At 50.0% G+C, this 21,198-nt stretch overlaps 1 protein-coding gene across 1 annotated transcript in view; it reads left to right on the forward strand.

Annotated features, from left to right (window-relative positions):
- The window catches only part of LOC146805066 (eukaryotic translation initiation factor 1A, X-chromosomal), a 54,642-nt gene that overhangs the window by 21,819 nt on the left and 11,625 nt on the right, over nucleotides 1-21,198 (forward strand). The window contains exon 4 of the mRNA XM_085622205.1: nucleotides 373-423. Coding sequence (XP_085478331.1) covers nucleotides 373-423 — 51 coding nt within the window. The remainder of the gene's footprint in view (nucleotides 1-372; nucleotides 424-21,198) is intronic.

Raw genomic sequence — 21,198 nt, forward strand, 5'->3', positions numbered from 1 at the left:
ATGGTTTTACACCTCATCTTTCATGTCTGCCATTTTCTCAAACCAGAGCGTTTGATTGAAATACTAGTATTCAAGTAGGTCAGGACAAATTGAGAACCTACAACTAGTTTTGCTCTTTGTGACATTTTCAATTTCAAGCATTCTTGAAGTGTGTGGATTGATAATGTTCCAATATGACCATGATATACACAAGTCTGATTTTGTCTAGTCTCTCTCAAATAGCTTAAATGTAAATTAGTTTCAAAAGCGACATACTTGCTGCAAAGAATGTTCCAGTGTATCCATGAATTAGACAGTGAATTTAGTATGCTGTGCTTTAACCTGATGCTTAACATTAATAGAAAGGTTCAATATTCTTTCTTTTCCTGGTAGGTTTGGATAAACACATCTGATATCATATTGGTTGGTTTGAGAGACTACCAGGTAAATATTTGTTTTGCTTTTTTGAGAGACTGTTATGTGCAAATAGATTTGCTAACCTTCACATCTAACCCATTGTCTGTAAATTTCCATCATTAAAGGATTCCAACCATGTTTTTACGTTGAGGGGATGAACCATATCTATACATTGAATGTTTCATTAATATTGCAACCATGTATTTATTCATGATGACCGTCTTGTGGCATTAACTGAAGTGCTTAAAAATCAAATGGAAGACATTCCATTGTAGTCCTTACCAGACTCCACTTTAAATTCACCAACTTTACTCAGTCGTAAACCTCCGTGGAAAATGCAGGACACTTCTGTGCACTCTGCCATTATCTCCAACCTATGTGAGCCTCTTCATAAACGACCTAGAGGTCGTTTTATACTTGTAACATCCAGTGTCAAAACCCTTGTGAGGCAAAAATGAACTGACCTATTTCTAAAAGTAGAATGCAGGAAAAAGAATTGAAGAAATTCACCACTTGCATTAAACTGTATCAATCTTGCCAGTAAATTCACCAGAAGCAATTCTAAGTTGAAGTATAGGCTCCCTTTTAAGTAAGCTCAACTCTACAATATTGAGGGGAAAAAATGATTTGTGTAACAAGCCAGTGAATATTTGTTGGAATTTAAGCTGGACTTGCTGTCCACTTTGCACTAAACTCACCATTGTCTATGTCCAAGTGATCAAGCGAGACTCTTCTACAACAATGAGGGCCCAGGTAAAAAAAATATTTATAGACCTTTTGTAAGATCACTTCTGGTGCATTGCTAGTCTTTGCATATAATACAGCAACAACGTAATTAATCAGAGTTGCCTAGAGAAGTTGGTTTTTTAAACAAAACTGACAGATTCCCATTTGGCGTGGGCTCTTCTCTATCCACATTGAACTACATAAACAAATACAAGAAGTTTTCTCATATTAGCCACTTTTTAAAAAGAAAAAGTTCTTGTTCCCACATTGCAACCGGGCTGATGGTAGCTAAAAGGATATTGTCTGAATCTCTTGTGTTGTCTCCACCACTCAGCAAGTGGGTGAAAGGCATGGATTGTGCTGTTGCTTACAAATCAATCTATAGGTATTAGAAAGTGTCCTCTTTTTGCATGTTTGCCCCCTCTTTTTGCTAAACTGCTGATGTACTTTGAGTGTTTCATGTGTTTCTGCCTAACAGGTACCCAGGGCCACACTCACTCACAGATTTATATAGCGCGCGATTACCCAAGGGTGTCCTCGCGCTACCCATTCCTAAAGGAGGGGACAAAAGCTTTCACACTAATTAAACAACCAGGTCTTCAAGCTCTTCCTGAAGGCCAGAAGATCAGGGCACATTCTAAGATCGGGCGGAAGGGCGTTCCATCCCTTGGTGGCTCGCAGAATGAAGCTTCTTCCGCCCCAGGAAGCCTTCCTTATCCGTGGTACTATCGCCAACCTGGCTTCCATTGACCGTAACGTCCTTTTAGGATGATACCATTGGATGTTTTGTTTCAGGAACTCCGGGCCCATCCCCTGAAGTGCCTTAAACACAATACAAAGGGCTTTAAAACAAACCTGCTTCCTCACAGGAAGCCAGTGCAGTTTGCTAATTTCTTTGGAAATAGGCGCACACTTAGCTGTACCGGACAGTAACCTAGCTGCCGCATTTTGAATTCATTTCCTTCTCCAGCATTTTAGCTGGAAAAGGAAGGCGAGAAATCGGTCGAAAGTTGTTAGGGTCCTTACAATCCAGATTCGCCTTTTTTAGTAATGGTAACACTGAAGCCATTTTCCGCATTTTTGGGAAGAGCCCCGAGTCAAAAATGCTATTAAAAAGAGGGGTAAGGACTTGAGCTACCTGGTTTGGGGCAGACTTAACTACTCCGACCGGACATGGGTCAAAAGGCGAGCCAGATCTCACTGTCAAAAGGAGTTTAATAGTGTCAGTTGAAGAAATATCATAACATTTATTAAAAACCTAGGGGGAATCCCAGTTCTACTCCCTCCTGACGGGGAATATGATCTATATTACTACAATTGAACGCGGAGAAAATGACCACCTTGTTCAGGAAAAAACTCGCAATGTCCTCGCAGAGTTCCTGACTAGATTCAATTTTGCCAGTGCGAGGGCAGATCAGCTCAGATACTGTATGAAAAATTTCTTTGGCCGAGTTTTGTGCTTGAACAATTATATTTGTGAAAAAACATTTCTTGGCATTAAAAATTAAACCCTTGTATAATGCCAAACTCTGCATCTTCTGTCTGCCTCCTCATATTTTGTTCTCCAACTGCGTTCTAGAGATTTACAAATACGTTTCTGGGTTTTCAGTTCTTCAGTGTACCAGGGGGCTGTAGGATGCAATCTTTTAGGAGTACACAGTTTTTTGGGGGCTAATTTCTCACAGGCTGCTGCTAACCAATTCGTATAAAAGGATGTTGCCGCCTCTGCCCCCGTGGAAAGCGGACGCAACGTTGCTTCCAATTCTACTTCTAGATCTTTCCCCTTAATTTTATTCCAAGATCTACTCTCGTATTGTCTCTTGGACTCCCCCTTGTTAAACCCATAATTTGGACAGGTGAGTTCGAAACACACAGCGTAGTGATCAGTCCATGTAAGAGGAAGCACGCCTGAAAATATCAACTCAGGGTCATTAGAGAAAATGCAATCCAACGTGTGGCCTGCTAAGTGAGTAGGCTTGATCACTCTTTGGGTCAGATCACCGCTCTTCATTGTTTCCACGAGAGTCCTAGTATCGGGATCCTCCAAGGCCTCAAGATGGAAGTTATAATCACCTAGGATCGTAAAGGAATTGAGGCATAAGCCCACTTCAAGCATATTCCCAATCGATCCAAGAAAAAAATTTCTTGGCCCAGGGGGTCTGTAAAGTAAAATACCCTTGAAAGTGTAATGGTCCGACAGGGAGAGGCTAAATGAAAGCGCCTCACAAGAAGAATTCGCCACCGCACAGAAACCCGTCCTCAAAGAATTATGAAAGATTATTGCTAAACCCCCACCTTTTCTAGCTGATCTACTCGTAGTGTGACAGGGATATCCCAGAGGGGTTGCTTTAACAATATCCCTGTGTGCTATGCCTACAACCCACTGCCTGGGCATAGGTCAGCCACCCCTCTAGCTCGGTGCCCTATACCAGTGGTGAGGGTACAGGTGCATGAACTTTGTACCCCTACAATGTCTAAGCCAATTCTTAGACATTGTAAGTGCAGTAATGCAGTTAAGAGTATACAGTGCTGGGAGTTTGTCATTACGAACTCCACAGCATTATAATGGCTTTACTGAAAACTGGGAAGTTTGGTATCAAACTTCTCAGCACAATAAACCCCCACTGATGCCAGTGTGGGATTTAATGAAAAATGCATTTGGGAGGCATCTTAGAGATGCCACCTGAAAAACGACCTAACATTAGTGTCAAGGCTGAGTGGCTGCTCACCAGCTGCCACCACCAGACATGTTTCTGGACGCCTTGGTCGAGAGCCTGCTGCTCCCAGGGATCTGAAACAATGCACATTCTAAGCCTCCTCCCCCAGGATGGGCAGAGTCCACGAAGGGGAAGTTCCAAAGGCTTACTTTACTGCCTTTGTGAGCTACCCCAGGCCTTAGCTGCTTCCGGCAACTGGCCCCAACTGGTTATGACCCCCACTTTGGGTGGGAAAACCAAGTGAGGAACGGAGGTGTGCCCACCTTTGCCAACCCCAGATAAGGAGGTATGGTAAGGCACAACTCTCTTTGCCATCTTGCAGATGGTGGGGACCCAGCCAAACAGAGTGAGGCCTATGCCTCCCTCCCACTGGAGGGTGGAGTAATAGGGGGTGTACCCACCCCAAGGAAGGGACCCATTGGTCCCAACCTTTACCTGCATATAACGCCCCTAAATCTAGTATTTAGGGGCAACCCTGAACTTTACCTCGGACAAGAAGAAAAGGACCGAAGAACCAGTGCTGAAACGAAGAGGACGCCCACAGACTTTGCCCTAGCTCTACTGGCCTGTCCCAACCTCAAACCTGCTCCAGCGAAATCCTGGTGTGTCCTGCAGCCAGCAACCTCAAGAACCCTGAGGACTGGCCCTGCATTCCAAGTAAAAACTTTGTTTCCTGTGAGCACCGGAGAGTCTGCACCACTCTGCACCTGATGCCTAAGATCTGAGTTAGTGGCCCAACACCATGAGGTCTCCCTGGCGATCCTGGCCTGATATCTGGTGATCTCTGACCTGCCTCGACCCTCCAAACAGCACCTGCAGTCTTTCCGGAGGACTCCCATGACCGCGACCGGCGCTGGTAAGAAAACCAGACGCCTAAAGATACCCCTGCCCCCGAAGACCCACGGCTTTGGGTGGCCTAACCGACAGTGTCCCAGCATCCCAACTTATTTCTCCAACCGGTGGTAACCTTCAGAAGAACTTAATCCCCGAGCCTGCAGTCTTTGTTACAACTGGAGAATCCCAATTGAAAACAAGGCACCCGACGCCAAAACACCACCCTGCACCATGCTCCCACAATTTGTGGCCTGCTCGTGAGCAGCCACCAACCCGGAAATCAGTAGCTATTGTAGGAAAGTGCCTCTCTTGCCATGGTTAGCCCCCACTTTTTGCTTGATGTCTGTTTCGCCCTGTAAGTGCGCTGGCTACCTGTTAACCAGGTTCTCCGTGCAAGATCTCTTTCCCAGATGTTTCCCAAAACTGAACCACGATTGGAACAACTTAAGCCACCCCTGTAAGTCCCTAGTAAATGGCACCCCTGGTACCTAGGGCTGGGGAATTAAAGAAGGTCCACTGGGGCTGCAGCACAATTTGTGCCACCCCAAGGACCACTCACCAAGACTATGCAAACTGCCATTCCGGGCTGCATGTCTTGGTGCAGAGACAACCAACTTTTGAGGAAAGGTAGCTCACCCCTCATGCAGGCTCTACAGCCATAAGGCAGGGTGCACTATATTCCACGTGTGGACATATCTGCATGAACAGATATGACCCTGCAATATCAAGTTAATTTAAGTGCACAGGGAAGCCATAGAGTGCATGGGCTGGATACTTGTCATGATGGCTTCACTGTACCTTAAGATGCTTGGTACCAAACATCTCCTCTTAGTAAATCCTCACTGGTGCCAGTGTTGGATTTATTAATAAATGCACGCAGACTAATTTAGAGGGTCCAAAGAAAACTAGCATGCCACCCCCAGACCTGTTTCTGATCTCATGGGGTGAGGCCTGAAACAGCGTGTTCTGAGCTAAGGTGCTTCACTCCTCCTTCAGCCTGGCATTGCCTTCCAGAGCGGAAAGCTTCAATGGCGGTACTGCCTTCAAAGTGCAACCCAGGCTTCCCCAGATAGTGGGGGATGCCAATCCCGCCCCCCCCCCCCCTCCACATTTGCCAGGAGTGAAAATTAGCTAGATGAGGAGTGCCGACATTCAGCCAGCACCTCCCCTGTGGTGCGGCAGGCGATGTAGACACTGTGACCTATCAGGGCAATGGTAGTTCTCGCTTCCCATTGGAAGTAGTCACTTAGAGGATGTAGACACCCTAAAGGTAAGTAGCCAATTTCCTGCAACCTGTCTCCTCCTTTAAAGCCCCTAAATTTAGTTTTCAGGTGGCATCCCTGGACCCTGAACTTTAGATTCGACAGATACAAAGAAGAAACGGACTAGGAAGAGCTGCTGCCCTAGAACTGAAGTCGTCCTGCTGCAGAGAAATTGGCGCCAAACCCAGCCTGCTGACTTAAGGACTTGACAATCGTGGTGTGCTGCCTTGCCTTGCCACTGTGAGTGCTCGAAGAACCCTGATGCACCTCAAGGCTTCAAAAAATTTCAAAAGAACCTCCCTTGGAGCAAATGCACTGCTCCCCTGCGACAGCAGGCACTGAACTGCATACTTCGGTCTCACCGACTTACTGCTCCCCGGTGACTCCACCACACCCGGGCCAAAAGTGGTACTGCAGCTGTGAATGGTTAAATGTGTTGATCCACCAAGTTTGAGGACACCAGGACCTACTGGAACCATGTTTCAGCAATACCTGCGTTACCGGACCCCCTGTAACCTGCACTGAGACAGTCCACTACAGATGTCAACTGTCCAGGAAGCAGGGGCATCAAGACCCCAGAGACACACTTCGCGAGTGGCCCAGCTGCTGTGAAATTGCCTCTCCAACTGCCTGCTCCTGATCATGAGGGCTTCTTTTTTTTTGGAAAAACCTTTATTAGCATTTCAACCAATAACAAGTATGGGCCTACAACCCCACGGGGCCGGCCGCTAAGCAATCAAAGCAACAGAGATCCAATGTTGACACAGGCAGAACCTCGGGGAGCAGAATCTCCATGCTAATATATTCTCGGCGAGTGAATGGCGCAAGTAGGACCCCAGGATTAAGAAGGCTTTCGTTTTATAATAGGGAAAGACGAAAGGATCAGGTGCCAAACAATTTCCCAGCAGCGATAAATGGCAGGCAGAATAACAGACGCAAACAATAAACGGCAATCTATCGAGTCAATGGCGCTAAAACAGGAAGTGCAGGATGTAGAGAAGTATCATGACCAGTTGCGCCTGCAGTCCCATGCCCTAAAGCCCAGAAAACACCCCGGAAATTGTGGCACACATGAAAAAGCAGTGATTCACAACAAAGGAGTTGTACCACACTGTTCCCAGAAAAGAAAAACAAAGAAGAATCAGAGAAGAAAAAGGAGGCCATGGAAAAAAAAGGTAAAGACTAAAGAATCCCCTTCCCCAACCCCCCACCCTGCACCTCTGCAGATGAGTACGGCCCCCCCCCCCCAGCAGTGTGCCTGTCGCCCTGGAACCAGACCCGAAATATAGAAGAACAGAGAAAAGGGAGTAAGAAAAGAACGCCACCAGACGGGGGGGTAGAGAGAGTATTAATAAACTGGAGGAGGGCCTTCAAAACATGCCCCCGGCTTCTCCCTCCCGCACGGTAAGTTTTCCCCAAGGCAAACAGTAAGCAGCACAAAATCGACCATGCCAAAGAAAAATGGGGAGCATTATGCACCAATTATACCAATAGCTATGCCATGAGAGCACCCAACCCCTGAGACCGCCCGTCTACTAGATGACCACCCCTGAAGGATCAGCCTTATCCTTGACCGCTCTTTGCAAATCTGCCCATGCATACCCCTCGACCCAGCGCCATGTCCAATGTTACAAGGTAAAGGAGTGTCCAAAAACGACCGGGAAGCGACGCACACAGGTGGGGTCGAAGTCTCTGAGTACCAACACAGTCCGCATCATGGAGGGACGTCTTTCCCAGTGTTGCCCCAGGATCTGCACTGCACACAAGGTCCGGGAAGTCGGAATCAGCCAAAGTAGACAACTGTTGCTTGAATTTTCCCTGGGTCGCCAGAGGCCGTGCACGGGACGAGGCCACCACCTCCCACTCAGGTCCAATACCTCCGGAACAGATCAGACCCACAGCCAGCCGATCACACGGAAGCATACTGTCCGGAGTTTCCAGCTGTTCACTAATCTCAGGGATGGCCGCGGCATTGTCCTCCTGTGTGCAGTGTGGGAAGTCCCTGTGTACCTGAGGACAGGCAGGCCGCAACTGTCCCGACGCTGATGCCACACCATCGAGCTTACTCCCCAAGACCCCGATGCCATGAACCAAGGTGGAATGAAGGGCACCGAGAGCCTCGAGGAGGTCGCCGTACCCCAGCACAGCTCTCTGCGATCGCTCCGCCACACTCCCAAAAGTCACACACTCCCAATCCTGCTGTGACCCGGTGGACAGGATAGTAGGCTTCATCATAACAAGATGGCCGCCGGGTAGGCCCGACCCGTATTGGGACCGGGACCCAGGGACAAGCGCCTCAAGGTCCACGTCGCTGGAAACAGGGTTCCGGGGGCAGGCAAAAATTATCCGTTGTGTGGTCACGGGCAACAGTCGTCCCCACCACGGACCAGCGCCCGCGAAAATCCGGGAGCAGCCCGCAAGAATCAGGGCGAGTTACGGGCGGCGTCCGGGCAGCTCACCGTCAAAGGCAGGGGCAATCACCGGAGAATCTCAGAATTGCCACCCCGGGCATGCTCTCGGTCCGCTACGCTTAGCGGTAGGAACGACCACGGCGAAATGTAGGCCGAGGTGTGCACCGCTCCGGTGGTCCGACTCCACCCAGTCACCACAGGCCGTTGTTGTTGAACTGCCACCCGGCCAAGGCGTCCACTCGAGGTCCTGGCTCCAGGGCCGCACGGGCCGCAAATTTCAAAGGCACATTTCTCCGGCGGTACAGCCGCCAGAAACTTCGGAGTCACACGGTCGGTTGCCACTCTCATTCACGAATACGAGCGCGTAGCGCAGGCTGAGGATCTCATGCAGGATATCCGTGCGGGATGCGGAGGTTCACGGAGCCGGCAGTCTTCGCTGCCGTCCCGGTCGCCATCTTGGCTCCTCCCATGAGGGCTTCTTGATGCATGCTGCCTGACTGACCTATTTGCTCGGCGCCTGACTCACCCAGATAACTATCCAGCTGCGTTCCCGTGGTCCTGAAGCCCTTGTGACCTGCTCCCTCAAGTTGGCCCCCTTACTTGCAAGTCCCCTTGTGCAGTGCATTTCCCTTTTTTTTTTTTATTTTTTTTTATTTTTTTTTATTTTTTTTATTTTTTTTTTTTGCAACCGTTTATTGCAATCTCAAGAATATACAAGTATGGGCCTACAACCTTCCGGCCGGCCGGCCGCTAGAATGACAGGAGCATATGACATACATACAAGAACACTGGGCGGTGCAGAGAAGCAAAATCAGGAGGTATCAGCGTCGTGGGCCACATCACTCTGACCCCACAATACGGTTTCATTTTATACACACAACACAAAAACCACACCCGCAAGGCAACCCGCAGTCGAAAGTAACAGCACGTGCTCCCCGAATGGGGGACCCCAGCCATCAACAGGAGTCTAAAGAGGGGAAAGGGAACAGATCGAGGACTGGGGGAACTCCGTGTTCGGGGCTATGGAAAGGAGTCAACTAAGGGGACGGGGCTGGTGAGGCCGCAGGCAGCAATGGTGGCGCGCAGATACCCCCGCGGTAGGCGTTCCAGGGGCCCCATACTTTCACCCATGCCCCAGGCTTACCCCTCGCCACATACACCACCTTTTCTCGGAACATGCACCAATCCATGTGTTCTTTCCAGGCCGACACCGCCGGGGGCCTCTGGGATCCCCCACAGTTGAGCAATGTCACGCTTAGCTATCATATATCCCAGAGTCACCCATCGCGTCTGCGGAACCGAGTAGTCAGTTGGTTCCCACACATTCAGCAGGCATCTCCTCGCTTCAGGCAGCAGCGCGACATGCGTAACCACTCGCAGGACCTCATGCACACCACGCCAGAATCGCTCCACCTTCGGGCATTCCCACAAAATATGCAAAAAAGTCGCCAAAGCACCACACCCACGCTTACACAACCCATCCTCAGCATAGCCCATACGCAGAAGCCTTGGCCCCGTCATGTAAACCCGATGGAGTATCTTAAGCTGGACGAAGCGAAGGCGAGCCGGTATGGCCACCTCCTTCGGAGAGGCCACCGCGGAAATCCAGTCTTCGTCGTCCAACTCCAGCCCGTCGGCAACCCAAGCCTCGCGGAGGCCAGTCAGCAAGCCCGAGCGATCATTAATCAATTTTTTGTAAATGAGGGAGATCGTGCTGTCCGGAACATGGCCATCCAGCACTCTATCCTCCAGGGGGGAAGACTCCGGGATGGAGGCGACGTCTGGGAAGACTGAGCCCAGCGCGTGACGGACCTGCAAGTACCGAAAGTATTCACTGCCCTGCAGCTGAAACTCCGTCTGCAGCGTCTCAAATGTTTTAAATCCCCCCCCCCCTCGTCCAGAGGTCCCCCACTTTACTGATGCCGATCGTGTCCCACTTCTCGAAGCCCTTCGAGGTCCACAGGGAGCCCAATCTCTCAGACGCGTACAACGGTGATGCCCGGGTCAAACGGTCCTTCCACCCCATAGCTGCGTTAGCCGCGTGCCATACTCGTACCATGACACGCGTAGGTCCCGTCAGGCGGGGTCCGGGCGCGCCAGAGTAGAGCGCTCGATTATAGTCGCCACCAGGCAGGAGCATCTTGTCCATTTCAAATGCCGGGTTTAAGGCGGGCCCGTAAAGGCCATGATTAATTGCAGCTAGCTGGGAGGCCCAGTAATACCGTTTAATATCCGGGAGGGCAATCCCCCCGTCGTACCATGGGAGCGTCAACTTCGCCAGGGCAATACGCGGCCTCCCGTCCCAGAACAAGCGGCGCTGTAGACTCTCCACCTCACGGAAGTAGCGCGCCGGGACTAAATCCATAGTATTCTGGAGAGCGTACAGGAAGCGTGGTAACGACATCATCTTAAACAATGCCGCCCGGCCGAGCGGCGAAAGCGGCAGGCGCCGCCAGCGCGCGACGTCCTCCTTCAAGCGCTGGAAGGGGGGAAGCAGATTCCGCTCGTAGCGGGCCTCCGGGTCCAGAGTAATGTAAACCCCCAGGTACCGAAACCCCTGCGAGGCAATCTGGATCGGACAGACCCGCGGGAGGACGGGAGCCTCCCCGGAAAGCACATACACACATGATTTAGCCCAGTTGATGACAAGGCCTGAGTTGCGGCCGAATGAGCGCAAAACATCAACCAGGACAATCAGTGATTTACGCGGGGAGGCTAGGTACAATAGGATATCGTCAGCGTATAGGGACACGCGGTCCTCATACTCGGGGGTCCAACGGAGACCACGGATGGAAGGGTGCCACCGCAGCCACTCCGCCAGGGGTTCCAAGGCCAGCGCGAACAGGAGCGGCGACAAGGGACAGCCCTGTCGCGTACCCCGTCCCAGCTCGAATGGGACCGATACTCTTCCATTCACCACCACCTGCGCCAATGGGCCCGAATACAACAATTTGACCCAGCTGATGAACCCCGGGCCAAATCCAAACTTCGCCAGCATAGCCCAGATGTATGGCCACTCGAGCGTGTCAAACGCCATGGTGGCGTCTAAGGACGCCAATATGGCCGGCTCCCGCACAAACGGGACACGCGCGAGCACCCCGTGCAAGCGCCGCAGATTAAGGGCCGTGTTGCGATGGGGAATAAAGCCGGACTGGTCTTGGTGGACCAAATCGCCCACCACGCCGACCAGCCGGTTGGCTAGCACCTTGGCGAGGATTTTTGGTTCCGCATTCAAGAGCGAGATAGGCCGGTAGGATGTAACCTGGTCTAGAGGTCTCCCTTCCTTGTGGATCACCACGATTGTAGCCAGACGTTGGTCCGGCGGGAGGGAGCCCAGCGAGTGGGCCGCCAGGAACATCGCACGGAGGTGGGGTGCCAGTACATCCGGTCGCAGCTTATACAACTCAATAGGGATGCCGTTCGGGCCCATGGCCTTGCCGGATGCGACCGAGCGGATGGCGAGGGCAAATTCGTCGGAGGTAGGAGCGGCATCTAACGACACCCTGTCCTCCACCGAAAGGGAAGGCAGCGCGATATCCCTAAGCAGGGCATGGGAGTCCTCCTCCGAGCAGGGAGAAACCGGGGAATACACCTCGCGGAAATAATCCGCGAAACAAGAGACAATGTCTTCTGGCTCGGTGACACGCACACCATCCATCCTCTCAATCAGCGGGACCACACGACTCGCTCTCTCCTTTTTATCCAACCATGCAAGCAGTTTACCAGCCTTATCACCCACATCATACAGTCGCCCCTGTTGCTCTCTATAGAGGCCCCTGGCCGCCTCCGTGACGAGGGCCCTGTAGGCCGCCTGCTTAAGTTGTAGGACATGTAGTGCAGCGTCCGTCACCCCACCCTCTAGATCACCCTCCAATTCAGCGATTTCGGCCTCCACCCGGGTCACCTCCTCCTGCTCGCGCCTCCGGGCATGGGAAATAAAGGAGAGGGCCTCCCCTCTAAGAACCGTTTTGAAGGCTTCCCACAGGGAGATAGCCGAAGGGACAGACCCCACATTCTCATCGAAATACCGCTGCAAGGATTTAATCAAATCAGCGCGAATAGTGGGGTCGCGCAGATACCAGGCATTGATTGGAGCTACCCTGCCCTCCCCCCTCGGGAAGACATCAACGTGCAACAGGAGCGGGGAGTGATCTGAAATACCCCGCGCCAAATGGCGCACCTCTCCTACCCTCCCAACATAGGCCGCAGGGACAAGGACATAATCAAGCCGTGAGAGGCTACCATGGGCACCCGAGTGGAAAGTGTACTGCAGCTGCGTTGGATGTTTTAAGCGCCAGCAGTCCACCAATCCCAGTGTATCTAAGAAGCCGGACAGCCACGCCTGCGCCCGGGGGAGGTCCCTAGGGGGGTGACGATCCACGGTCCCAGAAACCACCGCATTAAAGTCCCCCCCCCCCCCCCCAACCACCAGAAGCCCCCCCGGAAGGTCAAGGAGGAGGCGCCCTAAGTCTGCAAAAGTCGTAGACTGTAACCCCGGTGGGACATACACTGATACAAAGACAACTACTTTACCCTCCATTCTCCCCACTAAGACAGTGTAGCGTCCCCTCTCATCATGGCGCACCTCGTCTATTTCCAACGGGAGCGAGTTCTTCACCATGATGCCCACCCCCCGTGAGCCCGACGTGAAGCCCGAGTGGGCCACCAAGCGATAGCCACGTCGATTCATGGCACAAAAGGAATTACCAATGAGGTGTCTCCTGCAGAAAGACCACATCTGGTGAAAGTAGTTTCAAATACTGCAGGACCACACCTCGCTTAATCCTATCCCCCAGTCCGTTAACGTTCCAGGACAATAAAATCAGGTCCCTACCCCCCATCACATACAGAAGCCATCATTCGTCCCCCGGAGAGCACCTTAAAAACACCAATCCAATAAAGGGTTTGCCTTGCGGTAAAAACGAACAACACCCCACCCCAACCCACCCATCCCAACAGAACTCCCCCCTCCCTGCACCCCTGCATGAGCCCAAACAGCCCCCCCAAAGTGCAGTGTGCCTGTTGCCCCATGAATGATTAAACTAACTAGTCCCCCAGAGGAGGAGGGAGAGCCCCCAAGAGACCCCGCACCACCTCCACAGGAGGGAGACTTAACGAACAGTCAAAAATGACGACAATGTTGTCCAGAGCGAGGCCTACTATTAATCCCTCAGTCCTGATCCGGCGAGCCTTCCCCTCCAACCGCGCCCACCCCACCCCCCCGGCCCCGATCCCCGGGCAAGGAGTCCAACCAGTCCCCGGCCGCCTCGGGACGATCAAAAAAGTGCGTGCGGCCATCCACCTCCACCCGCAACTTAGCTGGAAAAAGCATCGCATACTTAAGGTTCAAGTCCCGTAGACGACGTTTGACTCCGAGAAAGCTCAGTCTCTGCTTCTGGACCGCTGGGGTGAAATCAGGATAGAAGTTTACGTCCATATTGTCAAGTCTGACCGGTCCTTGTTGCCTAGAAGTCTGAAGGATAGCGTCTCTGTCCCGAAAGTTGAAAATCCGGGCAATGATAGGCCTCGGAGGGGCTCCGGCCTTAGGTCGTCCTCCGGGAACCCTGTGGGCACGTTCCACCGCAAAGAATTTACTCAGCCCCCGGGGCTGGAGATGGGTGAGAATCAGGTCCTCCACAAACAGGTCCGCCGCCGCCTCCTCACGTCCCTCCGGTACCCCGACAATGCGGACATTGTTCCTTCGGGCCCGACCCTCGGAATCCTCCAGTCGACGATCCATCAGGGCGCTCGCCTGGCCAAGCCGGCGCACCTCCTTTTGGAGGGCCGCCACGTCCGCTGTAAGGCCCGAGGTGGTGTGGGCCAAAGAATCGACCCGGTCATTGGTCTTGGATAAATCAGCCCTCACCAGGCCAACATCCACGTGGACCGAGTCCATCTTTTGCGCCAGTGTGTCAAAGCGCTGGTCCACCGAGGCCTTCATCTCGGCGATAGCGCCCATGACATCTCGCAGGGTCAGATCCGTGGGCAGCGCAGGAGCATCAGTCGGGTCCTCAGGAGACCTACGCGGCACCTCGGGAGATCCCTTCTGGAGGGTGTAACGGTCCATGCTGTTGGACTGATGGGCTGCGCCACGGCGGGTCGATTTCACCTTTGCCCGGTCGCCATCTTGTTTTGAGGACATGGTTTCAGTCCCCAAATCGTGCCAATCACCTCGGAAAGGGCCGACAAACCAGTTCACGGGCTCCGGGGGGGGGGGCAGCCACAGGTCCGCAGGACAGATCACAGCCGGCGGGCCAGCAGGGCACCCCAACGAGGCCACACCACCACACACCGCCCCGCAACCCAACCTCTCCTACACAGCAAGGAGGGTGCAAAAGCGAAAGTGAAAGCGCGGGGTACGCGAGTCGCCCAGCCCTGCCCGCCGCTGTTGATCACTTTGTCTCCGGATCGCCCCGTAACTCCAATCCGGGGGGCCGGCGTGGAGAAGGCCGCAAACCTCAATCGGTGCTCCCGCCGGTGTCCGAGGTCCAATTTGGAAGCGGAAAACGGGTGACACCTCAGCTCGGGCTCACCAACACAGTCCCCTCATCTAGGACAGGATACTTTCAGGATTTATGTAGGAGGTCACGGAGGTCCTCGGGAGCCTCGCACCTACGCGGCCATCTTGGTTGCGCGCTAGGCTCCTCCTCCGTGCAGTGCATTTTCAAGTGGCCCTCTCTCCCTTAGCGTACCAGCTGCTAACAACCTTGAAACCCTGCTGGGACGCTCCGGAGAATTCGCTAGTGGAACATTGGACCTGGCTGTGCTAACTATCCAAGAGTTGAACCTTGAAAGAACGATTTCATATGCATTTTTCTCTTTTCCCCTTTGACTTCAATGGTGCTTAATTCCACACAAGTGATCTATTTTGCAAACTATAAATTCATAACTTTAAAATTACCTACTGTAGAATGAAGTTCTTGGTCTGAAATGACGTAAAAATTGATATTATTCAAATTGGTCTCTAAATGTATTCTTGTCTCATTGCTTCTGTGAGTACAACAAATGCTTAGCACTACCCTCTGATAAGCCTAACTGCTCGCCCACACTGCCACAGATGGAGTTAGTATTCTCTACTTTTACCTCTGTAAACCAATAAGGAATCCACTGGACTCTGCAGTGTATTTTGTTTTAGTACACTATATAGAGCCAGCGTCCTACAGTTATTTTACAGTAACTTAAACAGACTTATCTTAAGTGACCATACCACCTGAATCACTACGCATCTGAACATATCTCTGCCCTGCTTTTGATTCCGAGTTCTGTTTGGAACCTTCAAAGACAGTATTTTCTTCTAGCACTTTAATTAAAGCACTGAAGTATTTTTTAAATTTATTTAGTTTTTAAATCCAGCACTGTCAACTGACCAGTCACTGAGAAAGCAATCCTTTGCCATCTGAAGAAGGCAGTAGCAGAAACGTGGTGGAAATTAATACTTTGATTTGAAGTAATTTATTTCTTGGATACACTAATAAAACAAATGCAACATCAAACTTTAAAAAATAAGCAATGCAATGTCTGACAAGTACACAACTTTGTCCTTGTTACATCATGGAGAGATTAGTTACTTTCGTGACAGGACACACTAATGCACAGGATCACATGCTCACATAGTGCAGGCCAGGCTCTTGCCTCCCTGTTGGTGTCTGAGGCAGCGAAATGATGGATTTCTGAGCACTTCACCATTGTCGGTCAGTGGTGGTTTGATACCACCTACTGACTTGGCAGAAAGGGACTCCTCCTATCACTGCATGTTGCATGGCCCATTGCAATGGTGTCTGGAGTTGCCCCAGTGTCAGGTGATAGTGGTGTTTCTGGCTCTTGTCTCTGCCCAAAAAATTTCTCATGGCCTGCATCAGGTTTGTTGGACTCTGCATTCATTCACCAGTACATTTGCGGTGCCAGTCTGAAAGGTGGTAGTGGGCAGTGGACTGTAGGAACTTGGTTGTATTTAAGTCTATTAGACTTTGACAGCTCATTGTCTGGCAAGACTTTTACGTAAGGGGAGGGGGGGCTGTGGTGCCAGTTAGGAAAAGGAGTATGTTTATGAATGAATACAATGGAAGTAAATAGGGGGCCTGTGCCCCCCCCCCACCCCCCCCTCACACAGTTGCTCTGTGCTCCCAGTTCACTCTGACTGTATACCTGTGTGATCATGTCTGAATGTGTCCTGTCATGCTATCTGCTAGCCTCTTCAATGCACCTCTGAGCAGGTCTTGACCTGTAAAAGTAAGTGCACCTTAATTTGTTTACTTTTTTGAAGATCTATTTCATATTTGTTGTATTTGTTTAAAAATAAAGGTGTTAAATAACTTCAGTATGACAAAATGCTCTATTCAGAAGACTTCAACTGTTCAGTCATGATTTCTGTTTAAGACTGCCTGAGATGCACTCGCTTGAGTGCGAGGCAAGCAGAGTATGGTTACCAAACCTTTTAGGGAAAATGGACAGTGATACCTGTATGATGGGCACAGTCCTGGGTCAAACAAAGTCTGGTGAAGCCCTTTTCTCCTTAATTCGTCTGTCATGGCTAGACCTGCAGCTGTGCTGTAGCTGCAATAATTCTGGGCACTGTTGAAATGGTGGTTGTTGGTTGTCCTTACGAAAGGGCTGTGTTCTTTTGAAAATATCTTTATAAAGTAATACCTTAGTTTGAATTTTCCGCTATACTGGTAAGAATGAGCTTATGGAGGTCAAAGAAACAGTTTAATTTTAGTTAAGACTGGATAACTGGGGCTGTAAATTGTGGGAAACATTCTCCAATTCATCAAGCAGTTTTACTTGGGGTGTAGAGAAGGCCACTTTTTAGGTCTTGTTTACTAGACAGCGCATGCATTTGTCCCTTCCCTGAACTACGGAGCCCATTGCTGTCCTTACTATGCTACTTTTTAGGCGCTATTTTTTTTCTTTTTGTTTAGCAGTCTATGAAAGTTTGTTTTCCAGCTGTCTCACTAGTGTGCTTCTTTTTTTTTCTCTCCACACTGCTCTCTAACCTGTGTGGTTCTTACTGCCTCCCACTGATGCGCTCACCCTCGTGTGCTCCCCCACCTGCTTTGCTTTCTTATCCATGTGCGTCTCCCAGGTCCACATAGCTCTTGCCCATTTGCTTTTCTCCCCGCTCTCCATGTTGCTCCCCAGGCTCTGTTTTGCCTCCTGTCACCACACACCTGATGATGCCTCCAGCACACTGTTGCTTCTGTCCAGTGTTGCTTTCATGCCACCTCTGCCCATGTTGCTTCCCCTCCACCTTCTTTGCCCTGTGTAGCTTCCACATGCCCTACACTTGTTGCTTCTCCTCCCACCAGCTTTAAGAACAAGCATTGGCATAGCCAATAGGTCTTGCCTTTGGGGGCCTTATAAGTATTTAGTTATGCAGCACAATAGCCTTCATGCAACAACATCAACTGTTGCATGGCTAAACACTTATAGGGTCCCAAAGGTGAGACCTATTGGCTATGCCAATGCTTGTTACATATGGAGCTCAAGGCTAGAGCTCATGTAAGTGATTTTAAAAAGATGTTGTTCTTCTTTGGGAAAGACACTTTCATTCCCTTCTTGAAATCTATCGAACAAAGATACTCTCCACTCTGTCATATGCATTCGAGTAGATTTCTATAAATAAGTGGTCAATATAAAATTTAAATGAAGCGAAGCTTCTCCATAATAGAACCACTATGAGCCAAGCCATATCAGTACAAACACTACATTTAGAGCTCATGATAGCGCTTATCTAGATCTTTGGCAAATGTAATAAGATAGGCATATAACTTACTACATGCAGTAGAAAGCTCTCAGTGTTCTCTTAAGGAGCGAAACTTTTAAGGCTGGAACGAGCCTGTACATTTTTAGGTCTCGCGAGCCAAAGGCTCGAAGAGACATTTTATATGTGGGCTTCTCAAAGTGCTGCCGTGGCCTAAAGCTACAGTGCACGTGAACGTGCACGCGCGCAGCGCCATGTGTCTTTCCTCCGTAGCGATCATAATCACGAGCACTTTCACTTTCGCGGGCTCCTCTGTTGCTGACATTCCCCCCTCCCTTCTCGCCCAGCCCTTCAGCAGTGTCGACACTAGCGGCACGGAAGCCTGCGCCTCAGTCAAGGAGCTGCACTGTATATTATACTCTATTATATTACAGTATATATTACATTAAATTATATAACATTACATATATTACATTAAGTTATATTACATTACAATATGTTATATTACATATTATATTATACTATATTAGATTTCATTATATTACATTACATTAAGTTATATTACTTTACATTAGTTTATATTACATTATGTTATACTATATTATATATTTCCTTATATTAAGTTCACTGGACACTGCAGAGTTATGGAACAAGTTATTTTATTCGGTCAGGAGAAAATCCCTTTGCACCATCCCAAGCCTGAAGCAGGCAACAAAGGCCGTGGCATGATTCAAACCATGAGAACCCCAGGATGGCATAAGGACTGCACACGGCAAACATCCGGCCAGCCCAGAGGCAGAGCTGCGCAGGGCTCAGAAGATTATACGAGCTACACACTAGAACAAGTATATCACATTACATTGCTTAAAATCTGCGTATATTACAGACTGTGAATGAAGCATTTCTACGGCCTGTGAAAGGGACATGCAGTGTCTCAATCACTCCCGTTCTTCCTTCATCCCTTCTGCAGTCTCGCGACACTTGCGCCCTTCTCCTTACATCTTTCTGAAGCCCTCCATCTGCGCATCTCATCTACTTTCTCTTCAGCGTCCTGTTTTCACTCTCTCCTGCATGTCCGTCCTTGCATCTCCTTGACTTTACGGATCTCCCCCACACACACCGCACCCACTCACATGTAAACACTGCATTTTCTTTCAATTTCGCCCTGTCAATATTTGGACAGCTGTGTGCCTCCTTCACACACAATTGGCACACCCCACCACTGCTCTGTGTGCTCTGCAGAGAGGTCAAAGATTGGATGAGCACCCACTCTGAACCCCTCTATCACCTGCTTTGGGGATCTGAAAAATCCTCACTGCCTTGGGCCTGAACTCCACGGCTCACAATCACGCCTGCTATAAACACCCACCCACAACCTGAAATCACACACATCTACTGGCGACCCTTTTCACAATACACCATACACAGGAGTAATTTGCCACATGAAAAACCAGAAACACAACATCCGTGAAAAAGCAAATACTCTTAGGAAAGGCAAGATTAAGAAACATTTGAAATCTTAACACAAACAACATCACAGCTCCCACCTGAGAGGCCAGGGTCTGTTTTTCCCATGATGGACTGATAATTGGATGGGCATTAAGGAACATCTATCATCTACCCATAGGGTTTCTTTGCTCATTTTGTTTGCAGTCACACTGCTTTATTTGTCATGTATCTCTGTGTGAACGTGCACAAGCACCGAGCCCCCTTTGTACAGCAGCACACATTTGGGAAACTTATTTGTGTGTCTGTCTGCATCATTCATTGTGTCTTGAATTTTTCAAACTTCTCCTCTGATTTTTGTGGAAATCCATAAAAGAACAAATGTATTACACAGAATCCTCCATATGTCGCATCCAGAGAACTTTATTTGGCCTTTTCTGTAGAGTGCACTTTTTCTAGTTCTCTCCTGTGTTCTGCTTCCCACTCACCCTGTTTCTCATCCCATAACACAGTGCTTCCCTTCACCCTGCTTCTCACCCCTAAACACCGTGCTTCCCTTCACCCTGCTTCTCATTCCTAAACACCGTGCTTCCCTTCACCCTGTTTCTCATCCCATAACACCGTGCTTCCCTTCACCCTGCTTCTCATCACCGTGCTTCCCTTCACCCTGCTTCACGCTGCTTCTCATCCCTGCCCCAAGTTGGTTCAGTGCTGTCCTCAGCCCTCCCTGCTTTTATTATGTTTTGTAAAGACCTCTAGGTCCAGCCTCGTAGGGAATGGCGCAGCCGCTAAGAACAACAATACCAGTGTACATTCTATTTTACTTTTTTCCATGCTATATATATTACATCAATAAGCATTTTTAGGTCTCGAGAGCCAAAGGCTCGAAGAGACATTTTATATGTGGGCTTCTCAAAGTGCTGCCGTGGCCTAAAGCTACAGTGCACGTGAAAGTGCACGCGCGCAGCGCCATGTGTCTTTCCTCCGTAGCGATCGTAATCACGATCACTTTCACTTTCGCGGGCTCCTCTGTTGCTGACATTCCCCCCTCCCTTCTCGCCCAGCCCTTCTTGTCACCTCGAATCTAGCCGCCCCCTCCCCCCACACGCAGTTCCAAAGCAGGCAGTTCTGGCCATTCATTACGCCATCTCTTCGTCTGTCCCCGGCGATTTAACCCAATTTCTGTCCCTTAATCATCGCTTCTTTCCTCTTATGTATATCACAACCTATTTTTTTTTTTTGTGGCTCAATCTGTTCTCGTCTGTCCCTACCTGGTCCTATGCACACTGTTTTTTTCCCATCCGTGCCTGAGACTGTTTCCCTCACGTGCTAACCACTTCTACACATCACCGCCGCTCTCCTTTTCAAAAACGTCTCGCTCCCCGGAACTTTTTCACTGACTGTCAAAAGGGAAAGAAATTGAAAGTGTCTGGTAGAATAAGGCAATGGACTAGATTACGTATGAGGAGAGCATGCCCCTCGTCACCCTGTCTCTCCGGCATGATATCCCATCGAGACTGTCAGCTGTCACTCCCCCACAACACCCCTCAGCTTATCTGTTTATAAAAGCGTCTGCGAGAAGGGACAGCAGGTGCGTGCGTCTGTGTATTCGCGCGCACTTTACCCATGATCACCCGCGGAGGGCGCGCGCGACTCGCTCAAACAAAACGGCTTGATGTATTAACTTTTCCATTGTGTGTGACTAC

Source organism: Triturus cristatus, chromosome 8 (assembly GCF_964204655.1).
Source record: "Triturus cristatus chromosome 8, aTriCri1.1, whole genome shotgun sequence".
Lineage (NCBI taxonomy): Eukaryota > Metazoa > Chordata > Amphibia > Caudata > Salamandridae > Triturus > Triturus cristatus.